The sequence below is a fragment of the Aedes aegypti genome, chromosome 3 (assembly GCF_002204515.2).
Source record: "Aedes aegypti strain LVP_AGWG chromosome 3, AaegL5.0 Primary Assembly, whole genome shotgun sequence".
Classification (NCBI taxonomy): domain Eukaryota; kingdom Metazoa; phylum Arthropoda; class Insecta; order Diptera; family Culicidae; genus Aedes; species Aedes aegypti.
In genome coordinates this window covers 140,592,676-140,607,320 of record NC_035109.1, presented here as the reverse complement: position 1 = coordinate 140,607,320, position 14,645 = coordinate 140,592,676, and the positions used below count along the sequence as shown (strand labels likewise).

General features: G+C 37.4%; 1 protein-coding gene across 1 annotated transcript in view; it reads right to left on the bottom strand.

Moving 5' to 3' along the window:
• The window catches only part of LOC5567591 (katanin p60 ATPase-containing subunit A1), a 90,654-nt gene that overhangs the window by 7,786 nt on the left and 68,223 nt on the right, over positions 1-14,645 (bottom strand). The window contains 1 exon segment of the mRNA XM_021851915.1: positions 6,114-6,502. Coding sequence (XP_021707607.1) covers positions 6,114-6,502 — 389 coding nt within the window.

Here is a 14,645-nt window from a genome sequence, read left to right as displayed (position 1 = left end):
TTCGACCAAAATGGTTTGACATAATGAGTCTGGCGCTTAGGGCGTTTTTGCGAATAGCAAATATACAAACAATGTAAAAAGCAAATAGTTAAGTGCATTTAGATATTAGTAAACTGCAAGAATGATCATGATTATGTTGAAATTTTTTTATATTGTAAAACTATTACATTGTCATGTAAAATAATGTTGAACCTTTTTATAAGCTAGCATACTTTCAGATCACATAGAAAAAATATAAGGTACCGTGGGGTAAGTGGATACAGAAAAATCAATAGTCAACTTCATTGTTATGTACAGCTAACGTGAATAATGTAATTCAAACTTTTTTCTGTGGATAACAAATGAGGGACTAATATACTTCAAATCATCGATTATTTCGATTTTTCTGATTGTTATGTATTGAGTATGAGGGACTTACAAATTTGCGCCAAATGATCCACTTTCCCCACTACGGTGGGGTAAGTGGATCACCAATAGAAAAAAATCTGTTCTCAAAACAAATGTGATGTGATTATGTATAGTAAGAATGATATTACTCTCGTTCTTATTATTAGTGCTGGTAATGGTACATTTCAATACTATAAAATTAAAAAGTATCTTTATTTAATTAAAATGTACTTGAAAATATGTATACATTAGTTTACACTGATTCGCACAACAAAAAAACATCCCAAGTAACACAACTTGTTATATAATAGTTTAAAACTCACAATTTATGCATGATCGATTGTATTTTTCTAGCATTCTAGACTAAAAATCAAACACTTGTAGAGCTTAAAAAGCGCAAAACATGGTGGCTTATATAACATCTTATAGATGTCTCGTAATACAATCGAAGAACTAAGATTTTGTTTAATCAACCATCTATAAACGTACTCTCAACATAATAAAAATATCAATTAAGTATAAAACAGTGAAAAGCTATAATAATGTTTTTTTACAGCAATTAACACTTACAAAATACATGCATATTCCAACTACTTGCATATGTTGTAATCATGTATAATGCAAGTGATATAACTCTCAAAATATATTTATATTATAGTATGATGTATTAGTTGTAATGTAGCTATTTTCAAGTGATTTAACCTGAAAAAAAACATTTGTATACCAAATTATTCACAACCAATTCTAATCACGTTGTTTTGCACGTGATTGGAGAAAAAAAATGTTTGGGTTTGTTATGGCTAGGTTCAAGACCCCAAAAAATAATTCCATCAATGGAGACTCTTAATTATGTCAAATCATCAAATAATGAAAATCAAGTCATCAAATGATGAAAATCGATAAAGCATCATATTTATCAATGATCGTCATGTTTCCAATGCGGCTTAAGATCTATGGTGCAACTTTTAATTGTACTCTCCAATAATTCATGCTCCAGTAAAATAATTGGAAACCGAAATAAAAAAATGCCGCAGAATCTTTTTTCGGTTAGATTTGTTTTGATCCATAATAAAAACAATATGGCACAAAGCTTACAGTGCCATTAGAAAATATTTAGAACGGTCAATGTGTATGAGTTATATATCCAAATTAATTTGGATATATAACTCATACACATTAACCGTTCTAAATATTGTCTAATGGCACTGTAAGCTTCGTGCCATTCCTTTTTACTTAAAATTGTACTTGTCATATTAATTTCATAAATTACTGCTTCTTGATTGAAATTATTCAACATCCAAACCGCATGACCAATCCCTTATCTGAAGTTTATGGCATTTCAAACTCGCTAGCATTATTTCAAATTTTTAGCCGGTGCTGTTGTATGTATCAAGTCTAACCAATTAAATCTTGCTTGGATTTAGATGTTCACAGCTCAATAACAGGTATATATAATATAAAAATACTTATGATATACATCAATAACACATCATTAGAGCATGTTCACAAACTACTCTCAAATAAGTTATTGTTTTGTACTACGATAGTAATTATAACACCTTGATAACTTAATTACAGCATCTTCTCAAATTCTTAAATCAAAATAAATCAAACGTCAAAACTTAATTTTTTTGTAAATATTGCAGCAGTAATGACGAATTGAAGTCATACAACGGCTCGCATTTTATCAAATAAATTTGCATTAAGCGCGTGAAAAGATTAACTACGGCTCCTAAACAAATTTTGAAGATGTGAAGTGTAGAGACATGTTGAGGTTTTCAGTAAAAAGGCATTTAATGAATTGGAACAGAGTGAATTGTTTCCAAGAATGGGACACAGTAATACACAGGCAATTAATTCATATTATATCTTAAAGCTCGAGAGAAAGCCGTCCGTTTCCAGAAAAGCCATTGGTGGACCAGAACGCTTCCCTTTCGATTAAATACCGCGGATTCTGAAGTGTAGTTTTGTGTTTGATGTGTAGTTTCTGTTTTCAGCATGATTTACAAAATCAGTAAGCCAGCATCCATCATCCGATCTTACAGTAAAACTCTGGCAGGTTGTAGCATGTTTTTAAAATATACGCAACAACATTGTGGTCTGTTGTTTTACTAGCAGCTGAAGATAATCTTCACCATCGCGAGACAGAGTCATCAGAATTTTGGAATAAACATCGCAAACGGGAGTGCGTAAATGGAGCAGATTATAGTGTACGTCTTGTGGACCCAGATAGCCGTAGCGGTAAAAACGCGCAGCTATTCAGCATGACCATGTTGAGGGTCGTGGGTTCGAATCCCACTGGTCGAGGATCTTTTCGTAAAGGAAATTTTCTCGATTCCCAGGGCATAGAAGTATCTTCGTACCTGCCACGCGATATACACATGCAAAAATGGTCAATCGGCAAAGAAAGCTCTCAGTTAACAACTGTGGAAGTGCTCATAAGAACACTAATCTGAGAAGCAGGCTTTGTCCCAGTTGGGACGTAACGCCAGAAAGAAGAAGAATAGTGTACGTCTTAGGTCACGTTGTAAAATTTGACTCTTGTAAAATGCATCTGTAAAGCTGATTATTGATTGGAGGTGAAAAGTGCATCGTAAGTCCTATATAAGTTATATTAACGTTCAACGAGCTTCAATTTCACCTAGACAATTTGACTTCCTCGATTTGACGTTTGGTACAATATGTTTTTTGTAAACTTTTTTATAATTTTAATATGACCAACGCTGTTATGGATTTCACCTATAAAACTCCTATATAACAATTTCTTCTATCTATTGCCAAGAAAGATGTTTTCGGTGTTACTTGGGATTGTAACTAGAATAATTTGAAGAAAATTCATCAATTTATACACATAAGTTATACAGAAGCATTGTAGGATTATTCCTAACGATGTTTTCGATAAACATTCGTAGTTTAAAAAAATTCGTTGCATTTATTTTTAAATAACAAACTGAAATCTTCTTATTCTATTTATGAATACGTTTGTATCATCTATCTAGAATAATTTATATGGTCAGATAAGGTACGACAATATATTTTCAATTGGAGAATTAGTATATTTTGCACTTTTGTAACTCAGCTTAGATAAACCACGAAAAGTTTCGTGTCAGTTTTGAAATTATTATTTTTTAATTTTTTTTTATACCAGAGGTTAAAAACTTTTAGGTTGAATTAATCCAAATTCACTATGGTCAATTTGACAAATTTAAGCTGGGATTGAAAAAAAATGAAGGAAAACAACATTTGCGAATATTAAAACTTATTAAAATTCTCGTAAGCAGTCTGCCAATAAATGATAATAATACTTGTTCCACTTACTCCATCCCATTAAAAAGTAGGGGTAAGTGTACCATGTACAATATATCTGTATTTATTTATAAAAAAAAACACAATTTTTTATTGTGATTTATTCAATTAGAACTGAAATGCTCACCATGTGTCGAAACAACTAATAGAATTCGATTTTAGATAGAGATACAATGGATTTTTGATTGATGGAAAACAATTTTGAAATTAATTAATTTTTGCAGCTAACAAGTTTGTTTGTGTTAGTGTGCGTGTAGTACCAGTTTTGCAATAGTATCAGTGTGGACGTAAGAATATAACCTAAAACGAAGCAATGGTGCGAAAACATTCAACATATTCAAGTATTTATGTTTAATATTGACGAATGATCCACTTACCCCACTGATACACCTCTCCCACTGTACCTTATTAAATATCATATCCTTGGAAAAATTAGACATGAATGCTCTGACCTTTAGTAAACGGATGGCGATAAAAACACCTGCCCGAACTTGCCCGATCGCAAGAATAGCCTATATGTAAAATCCCTGTTTTTTTTTTTAATTTTACTAAAAAAATCCAACAAAATTTTATTTTTACCATCCAATTTTCACCAAACTTGCTTTATGTTAATTACCAACATAGTCATAGGCGACATATAGCATTATAATTGAAAAATTGCAAACAAAACTCAAATATTTCGGTTTTAGCACATTTTTTAAATAAATGTCTTTATTTCAAAAATAGTAGGCCTTGGAAATTTGACGTCTTCAGCAATTATTTTCAGCATAAAATAATGATCAACTTTGACGAAGAAGCCATTCACCTAAACTGCCATTTGACCGAAATGGCATATCAGTCATTTATGTGCATAACACTAGAAAATATGACATTATCTCAAAACATCGGCCTCATTAAAAGGATCATTTTCGCTGAAGACACCAAACGTGTATCTCTTTATTCCGAAGAACTACAGGTTGTTTCCGCGTTTTTTCAATTCTGCCCCAGTGTGCGGCGGGCGCTCTTACCCCGTCTACCCCTAAGCAAATTCATAAATATCTCTCCTTCCATCCGCTGGATTGAATTGGCCTGTTCAGAAATTTACTTTATTATGGTTTGAAAGTTGAGTTTTCACAATGAGATCATAAGTTTCTACTTACATTACAGTACTGACAGGTTTAGAACATTTTTCAAAATTTCACCATCATAACATCCATTGTCTTTGGGCCACCGATAAAGCTGAAAATTTCACAGAACACTATTTTTATCATAAGTATGGTAAGAAAGATATGGTAGATTAGATTTCCAAACTTCTTTAAATTTTGAATCGCCCTAGTGATCAACGTTGCCCCGTTTCAGCTAAATCGAATAAGAACGCTTAAACATTTTAAAAACAAAAGACTCAAAGCTTTCAGAAAATAAAATACATTTGTAGCCACAAGGAGTATAAACTAGTACTTGTTTCAAAAATATAAAACTTGTTACTTTTATTATCAAATGATTTTTTTTTTTCAGAAATAAAAAAAAACTGATCGATGTTACTCCGGATTACAGTAAAATAAACATTTTGAAACTCGGAGTTTCGTACGAAAACATCATTAGAAATTATTCCACAACACTTGTGTATAACTTATGTTTACGAAAACTTGTAAATGTAAAAAATATGTAACATAGCACTAATAACAAAAATAACAGTAATACAATCAATTCTTGTTATACATAATTACCTAACATTTGTTTTGACAATAGATTATGTTTTTATTGTTGATCCACCCTGATGAGGCAAGCGGACCGTTTGGCGCAAATTGTCTAGTCCCTTTTACGTTCTAGTCCCTCGTACGACTTGAAGTTTCTCAGTTGCAAAATTTTGTTTTTATCGCAATAACCATCCTAGAAGCATTGAAGAACTTTACTGCGAATTTCCATTATTCATAGTCATAATGGTTTTGTTTTGGAATTTCAGAAACATTCTGGAATTTGAAAAGGAACTCTTGATTCTGAATATTGTAAGAAAAGTCTTCTTACCAACGAACACCCGAACGCGTAGAAGAGCTGAAAGCATACTTCATGTTAGAGAAAAACGACATAGTCACATTATTCAAACCATAGTCCTTGAAGAAGTAGCACAAGTAATCAAAACAAACCAACAACACACAAATGTTTGAATGGTTGTTTGAATTAATCGAGCAAGAAATTGGGGTTAATGTTACCCAATCTAGAAGGTGTAGAATTCTGTCTCAAGAACACTCCAACCTCCAGTCAACACTCAGGTATACAATTCCGTCGGTCAGTTAATTTAGGTATTTGGGTCACCGACGACGACGACGACTGTGAAATCTCAACAGACAGATGTAAGAACCGCGAAGTAATTAACCTCCTTCCGACCCCCATACAAATTCGCCACGCACACAAGACACTCCAAAGCACACATTTTCCCTCACCCTGTAAGCCCGGTGTGGTAGAAGTAGCATAATCAGTATGCTGACCTTGTGTGGGAATTTTGTTCTTATGCAGGTTGACACGTATCGAGCCTCCACCGCCGATTCCCCCGGGGCCACAGCTTGCGGCCACGTTAGAAGTGCTGGTTGCTTTCTTAACACCTCCCCCAATTATGGGAACTCCTCCTCCTCCTCCTGCTCCGGTGCCACTCATTCGCGGTCCACTTTCGACGCCCATCGAGGCACCACCCGGGCCGCCATTCGAGGCAGATATCCTTGACGGCCGATGGGTGGTGGTAATTTTGGTGAACGCAAACGGCGCTAAATTATCCAGTATCAGCGTGTCCATCATCCGGGCCATATGCTGAAAACTAGACGTGGAAGGTTGCGAGCTGGAAAAAAGAAAAGGAGAACGAAACGTTTTTTAAAAACCTAATAGCTTCTAGGCAGTCAAGCGGGAAATTGATATGATTTTTTGCTGGAGGACACCTCGCACATTATGCTAAATAAGGGATCTTCTGAGCGAGACATATGAGATTTACATTCTGGATTTAATACTATCCTAACGACCGAAATTTAATTTTATTACCGACTTGTAATGACGGTTTAACATTAGAATAGTATAATACAGCGAAGACAAAAAAAAGTGCCCAACCGAAAAATTTGCAATAACTCGTAAATTTACAGTTTTAATCAATAGATAAATAGGATTCCAACATGGACATTTGAACACTCACCAAATGTAACGTGTAACAAATTTGATTCGTTCCAACAAATCTGAACGCTAATCTAGTAGTCTTGCCACGGTGCTCCCCTGACCGTTATTATCAGAAAAAAATCTCCATCAAATCTGTGCTCACCAGTCGTTTTTTACAGCTAAGCTGCATGTCTGGGCAAATTTTTTAAAAAATCGTAGGGCTCGTTTTGAAGTTACGCCCTTTTGATTGTAGAAGATCATAAATTCAAAGGAAATCTGAGATATTTAGATGGGGTTTCATTGGCCGTGATTATCCGAAAAAATGACTTGTCGCAACTACAATGCCAATACTCGCAGAACAGTCCCATGTTCTACAGGATTTCCTATGTAAATGGGACTGTTATGCGAGTACGGGCAGTTCATGTCGCAGAAATATTTCTCAGTTAACAGATTTTTCATGAGCTCAAGCGCTATAAGGCTTTACGGAGCCAGTTTCATCATGAAAGAAAATTAGTTTTTGTAGCACAATATTCTGGATATATTAGTGAGCCCATGTACTCACGATTCAGATTATTTTAAGTGCAACTATTGTTTATATTGAAGTGAAAATATTCGTCATAGAAAACTTTCGGACTTGAGATTGGGTTATGAGTAGCAGTGTATGGAATAAAAACGACGACGTTATTACGTTATTTGTGGGCTTCGTTATTACGTTATTTGTGGGCTTCGTGGCCTTGCGGTTAGCGGCGTCAGTTGTCTAGGCGTATTGTGCCACTAGACTGGCCCACCTTAGTATGGGAGAAAAATAAAGTTGTACAATTCCACGGGGCACCCGCCAAGATTATTCTTTAGGGTTAGAGGAAGACTTCCTGAAAGTTTCAGCTCATTTGGTCGTTCCATGAGCTGGCGCAATTGAATAGAAGTTACTATGGGATTTTCAGCTCCACCATATAGGAAACAGCACATCATCTCCTGTTTGAGTCAGGAAAATTGTTGATCGCGTTCAATTGAACCCAGAATGCCAAAAACAATACTTGATACTATACCAAACAATATTGTAGAAGGTTGTATGATGATTAAAATTGATAAAGTTGGTGTTTTAACTATCTGAAGTAGATTTGCAATATTGCTTAGTATTCCTTCAACTTAGCTGGGTGGTAGCCACTAAGCGCATCATAGCCACCTATGACGCTGGGCGAGCTGCGGCACAAGGTGCATGCACATGTGTGATTGTACGGGAGTGCTGATCTAAGCCTAACTTTCAACAACTGAAAGCTTAATGAAAATGAGCTTAAATCCAGATACATCCTTCGGCAACTATGTTCATTAGCGTATCAACTAGTGAATTTGTCATTCTGGGCTCAATTGAACGCGATTAACTAGTGTACGAGACGAAACAGTGACATAGGGTCATTTTTCAATATATTTGAGACGAATATTCCATACAAACTTTGAATTGAATGCGCCAGCTGGGGGAGCAACCAAATGAGTTGAAATTTTGAGAGACCTTTTTCCTTACCCTAAGGCACATATCTAGGGGGTGCCCCGTTGAATTTTACAACTTTTTTGTTTAAGGGCCAGTCTATTGTGCCACGAGGTGTGGGTTCGATTCCCGCTCCAGTCGGTAGAAACTTTTCGTCAAACAAAAAAATCATCGCTGGGCTACTGGGTGTTTCGTGTTGTCCGTTGCATAATGTTAGTAATCGTTCAGTCTGTGCAGCAAATGTGCTGAAGACGGTGTAAATTGTCTTTTTTATACATGTTTTCATGAAACTAAAAATCATAATATTTGCAGAACATTGTTTCAAATGTTTGTCTTCGTCAGCTTGGAAAAGTTTGTGTAGCTCCCAAATGATGATTGGTTGTCTTCACTGGTTATAGCAGCTGATGAGTCTTAACTTCACAGGCACAGTTTGCGATCGAAAAAATGAAAGTTTGCATAGAAATCTTCAGTTTGAGTAGGACTCATGATTTTTTGGTAACCAAAGTTGGAAGTTACGCAGAATCCATAAACAACTCTGTTTACCATATTTTATACATCTTTTTTAAAATTTAACCCAGAATTCCATTTCCCCGAGTACCATAAACCTGAAGACCATCACCTCGAGCTCCATTTCCTAGAATGGCATTGCTTCGAATTCCATTATCACGGAGTAACGTCATTCTAGGTAATCATATATTCGGGACAATTGCATTCATCGTAATGGTTCGTCAGGGTGATGACACTCGGGTTAATGACATTCAGGGAAACGAAATTCGGTGTTGTGAGGTAGAATATTCTCAAGAGAGGTTTAATTTAAGTTCTGATTTTTAAGTAAGAAATGTAAAGTTAAGCTCCGCAAGTGTTCTAATTTTAAATTAAATTAAACCAAATAATAAGGATATTACTTTTCTTAAGCGTATTTCAGGTATTGAGGTTTGCTCGTGAAGCTAACTAATGTACAGTCGAATTTCGTTCGTTGCACTATATCTTTAAGTGGGCTACGTTTTAATTGGGCTCCCGTTAGTTGGGCTATAGCGCACCTAAAACGAAGGCAAACATCATTTTCTGATATAAGGCGCAATTTATCAATGTTGTTAGCTCTGTTTTTCTTTGTTCAATGTTATTTGACAGCTCGAAACTCAGCCCGATTAGTGAAAGTCTTTCACTAAGTGGGCTACAGGTTTAGTGCAACGAACGAAAGTTGACTGTACTAAAAATAATGATCACAAAAGTATTGATAGTGGTTTAGAGTGCCATAGTTTAACCAATATCAATTGAAGTTTAAGTTCTGAAGCAGTACAAAGCTAGCGCCGGAATGGTTACACCTAAAAAAAACTTCAAATTTTGTCTATTTTGTCATTCAAAACTCGGCCCGGAAGTTACAAATAATTAAACGAACCAACTTTGAACCAAATTTTGATATTATACATCTTTTCATAATCTGTTTAAATATCTCAGATTTCCTCAGATCCTTTGTGGACTAATACAATCAAAAGGGCGAAACTCAAAAACGGACCCTACGATTTTTTCAAAACTTTGCTCAGATATGCAGCTTAGTTATAGACAACGGCTGGTGAGCACAGATTAGATGGAGTTTTTTTCTGATAATAACGTTCAGGGGAGCACCGTGCTTGCCCTATTAGCATTCAATCTAGGATTTTTTCTTAAGGGGGCCTACGAGGGGGGATCAACAAATTCTCAATTTATGGAAGTAATGATGATCGCAATTATCACATTTTTTTACAAAGATGCAAAGAAGAAGTTTGCAAAGATTTGTATTGATTTTATTTGTTTTTGATTTATATAAATTTGAAATTTCACTACGGAAAATATTCAATGTTTATGATATTACATTAAAAAAAGGCCCAGAAGTCTTCCAAGAACAAACAAAGAATGTCCCTTGTTATTCTTTCACGTACTATTCTGGGTATTCAACCACGTGTTTTGAAGAGATTCATGAAAAGGGATGAAGAATTTTGTTCATGAATTATTTCCGTACTTTATCAGTGTTTTCTTCAAGAACTCCTTTGCTAGTTTTCACTGAGTTCCTCTTGGGATTCTTACAGACAATCATTCATACTAAGCTCGTAGTTATTACTCAAAAGATGTTTTTGGAGTTTTGGAAGGCTTTCTGAGCTTAACAGAAAATTTCTCAAACAATTTCTATCAGATTGTTAGGAAAATTTCTTAAAGAATGCTGTCAGAGAATGCTTTAGATTTTTTAATTTCTCCAGCAAGGTCCTCTACGTAGGTACTTATTACATACAAATTTCAATTTTTATCTTGAATTATCAACTAGTCGTTTCTCTAATAATTTGTTTAGTACTATCAGGTATCAGGTATCAGAAGGCCGGCTCCAAAGGCACGTTCCCCACCAGTTGGGAGATTTGTGCCATCGCCATATTTGAGCCTATTTCATCATCTACCCGATGGGAGAGGAAAGGGAAGGGAAAGATGGGAGGAAATAGGAGTGGGGTCCCTTGAAGAGGGAAGATCGCATAAGCGAAATGAGAGCATGTAGCTCCATACCACAATGGGTTCGAACAGCGCCCTAAAAAGGGCACTGCAAAACGCATGAGCGTAAAGAGAGCCTATAGCTCATTACCACAGCGGGTTAAGAATAACAGAATGTCCTGAAGATTCAGGCTTCTGTATTCAGTTTCACTTAATAAGTGTTTACCAAGTAATTGGAATCGCATTTGCGCAAAAACTGGACAGTTACATATCAGGTGATACGAAGTTCCATAATCGGAGTCACAACTATCACACACAAATGAGTCAGCACGCTGAATATTTGCCATGTGATAGTTGAGTCGGCAGTGGCCTGTCAACGCTCTGACCAAGAGACTGCAATTCTGCTTTGACAGATTTGTTAAATACTTCGCCACCTTTGGAGATGGCTCAGTAATATACAATTTTGTTTGACGACACGACTCCAAACTATTCCAATATTGCTTGTGCTGAGTTGCCGCCCAAGAGTTTATCTGAAGCTTCACCCAGCACTTCGAAATTGGAATAGCCGGCTCAGGGCCAATGAAGTCATGCGATGCTCCATCGCGAGCTAGCTCATCAGCCAATTCATTTCCAGCTATGGAAGAATGGCCAGGTACCCATACAAGGTTTACAGAGTTGACTGAATTCAGTTCCTCAATTTGAGTTCGACATGCGATAACAAGCTTCGACCTTGAGTTGGCCGAAGCGAGAGCTTTTATAGCAGCCTGACTATCTGAACAGAAGTATATGACTTTACCCATTACGCGCTGTTGAAGTGCTGATTGCACTCCACACATAAGAGCAAATATTTCCGCCTGAAAAACGGTGCAGTTTCTACCAAGTGAGTAAAACTGATTCAGCCTTAGCTCACGAGAATATACTCCTGCTCCAGCTCTACCTTCAAGAAGGGAGCCATCAGTGTAACATACTATATTGTTTGATATACTTCTTTCCAAATAGCCAGACGTCCACTCTTCCCGTGAAGGGAATTGTGTGGTAAATGTCCTGTAAGGAAAGTTACAAGCAATTGTGAGATCACTTGGAGCAAGGACAATTTTGTCCCAATTCACCAAAAGTGGAAACAACGAAGTGTGTGTAGATCTACGATTCACTGGATTTTTCTCCAGTAGATCCAGTACCCATAAACGGTAAGAGCAAGAAAGTGCTTCTTGTTTAAGATATATGTGTAGTGGCGCAACGTCGAAAAGGGCCTCGAGCGCTGCTGTGGGAGTTGTAGAGAACGCACCAGACATCGCCATCAAGCACATCCTTTGGAGATGGCCCAATTTTGATTGGATTGTTCTCACTTCGCCCTTTTGCCACCACACAAGACATCCATATGCCAATATTGGTCGAACAACTGTTGTGTAAATCCATTTGATATATTTGGGTTTGAGGCCCCAAGTTTTACCAAAGGTTCGCCGGCATTGACCGAAGGCCATACAAGCTTTTTTGACTCTGAAATCAATGTGAGCTGTCCATAAAAGTTTGGAATCTAGAATGACTCCGACATACTTTACTTGATCAGTCACATTAATCTCAGTGCCAAAAAGACGTAAAGGTCGAATTCCATCGCGGTTTCGTCTTTCCGTAAAAAGAACAATAGATGTTTTATTCGGGTTAACCGAAAGGCCATATTGGCGACACCAACTCTCGACTACCTGAAGAGCACTTTGCATCAGGTCGAATAGGGTGCTTATGCACATACCAACTATCAGAGCTAGATAGTCGTCGGCAAATCCATAAGTTGGAAAACCGCAATTATTGAGTTGCCTCAATAGCGTATCTGCTACGACATTCCACAAAAGTGGTGACAAGACTCCCCCTTGGGGGCATCCGCAAACACTCAATTTTCGAATCGCTGCTTGACGCAATGTCGAGAAGAGATGTCGGTTTTTGAGCATTTGATGAATCCAATTGGTAATCATTGTAGGTAGCCCATGGTTTCGTGCGGCTTCCAATATGGCATCGAAAGACACGTTATCAAAGGCACCCTCAATATCCAAGAAAACACCCAAGCACGATTGCTTCTGAGCGAATGCTTTCTCGATATCGTATACAACTTTGTGTAAAAGAGTCACAGTGGACTTTCCAGATTGGTAAGCATGTTGATTCACATGAAGAGGCATGTTTGCCAAATAAACATCACGGATGTGATGATCGATAATGCGTTCCAGACATTTCAGAAGAAAAGAGGTCAGACTGATTGGTCTAAAACTCTTCGCTTCCTCATACGACGCACGTCCTCCTTTTGGGATAAACTTTACAGTAATATCACGCCAGGATTTGGGAATGTACCCGGTAGCAAAACTGCTTACAAGTAGCTTTTTCAAAACATGTTTGATAGACTCAAATCCCTTTTGGAGCAGAACAGGATAAATCCCATCCGCTCCTGGAGATTTGAAAGGGGCAAAACTATTAAGTGCCCATTGAATCGATTCAGTAGTTACGATACTGCGAGCCGAGGCCAGAGACTCGTAACTACATGAAAAGACATTTGGTTCATCCGTAGATGCTATGTCCACACATCCGGGGAAGTGTGTATTGAATAAACATTCTAAAACTTCTTCATCGGAAGAAGTAAAGTCACCATTAGGTAAGCGAATTTCGTTCACTTGGAAATCCTTAGATTTTGCAAGGATTTTGTTCAACCGACTGACTTCACTCAAACTGGAAACATTTGTACAAAGGTTTTTCCAGCCGGATCGTTCAGCAGAACGAAGAGCCTTCTTGTAAGCCTTGCGAGCTGACTTGAACGACTCTGATCCAGCTGAACGGCGTCTGTTCCAACTCCTTCTACATTGTTTCCTGAGTCTAGTCAGATCGGAATTCCACCATGGGGTCCCTCTTGTAGTCTTTACAGACCGCAGAGGACATGCTTCTTCAAAAGCTTCCATAATGTAGGATGTTGTAGTATCAACGGCATCATCCAGATCACTTGGATTTTCAATGGACGGAGAATATCCATGAAATTTGGTCGCAACCAATTCAATGTAGAGTTCCCAGTTTGTTGACCGGGGATTCCTAAAACGCAAAGTCTGCGCAGTTACATTTGAATGTTCAAAGAAGATGTAGCGATGATCAGATAATGATTCCTCATCTGATACATGCCAATTCGTCAACTCGTGACTGATTCTATTCGAGCAGAGCGTTATGTCTAACACTTCTTCTCTATTAGAAACCATGAAGGTTGGGCGATTGCCTATGTTAAGTAATCCAAGGTCTGTACTACTTAAGTATTCCATCAGACTGGAGCCTCTCAAATTGATATCCGAGCTGCCCCAGATGATGTGATGAGCATTGGCATCACTGCCCACAATCAGCGGAAGGCCTTTTGTTACGCAGTGTACGACAACTCGTTTGAAGTCATCCGTTGGGGATGGTTCATCATGTGGTAAATATACCGAACAATAGACGTACTTCCTGTTGAGGTCACCAACAGAAACATCGATTGTGACAGCACATACATCTCTGGTAGTTAACTCAGAAATGAGTGTAGCAACGATTGCTTTATTAACGAGCACGCATGCGCGGGGCATGGAGCGCGAGTTTGCCATTTCAAGCTTGCTAAAAGTAGCAAAAACTGGGTCCACAAGGTTACCTAGATAGAAGTTCCCTCTACGAAAGTAGGGTTCTTGAACTAGCGCCACTTGGGCTGCACCATTTTGCATGAGTCTGCAAAGATTGATCGTTGCTGTTCTTTTATGCTGAAGATTGATCTGAGCTAACCTAACCGTAGCCACTACCCAAACTAGGCAGGATTAAGCTTTTTGCAATCTCAGCACGAAAAAGACCAGCAACGAAAAAACCAGATCGGTATCTATTTAAAGTCGCCAAAGGCGAAAGAGCACAGAATACACTG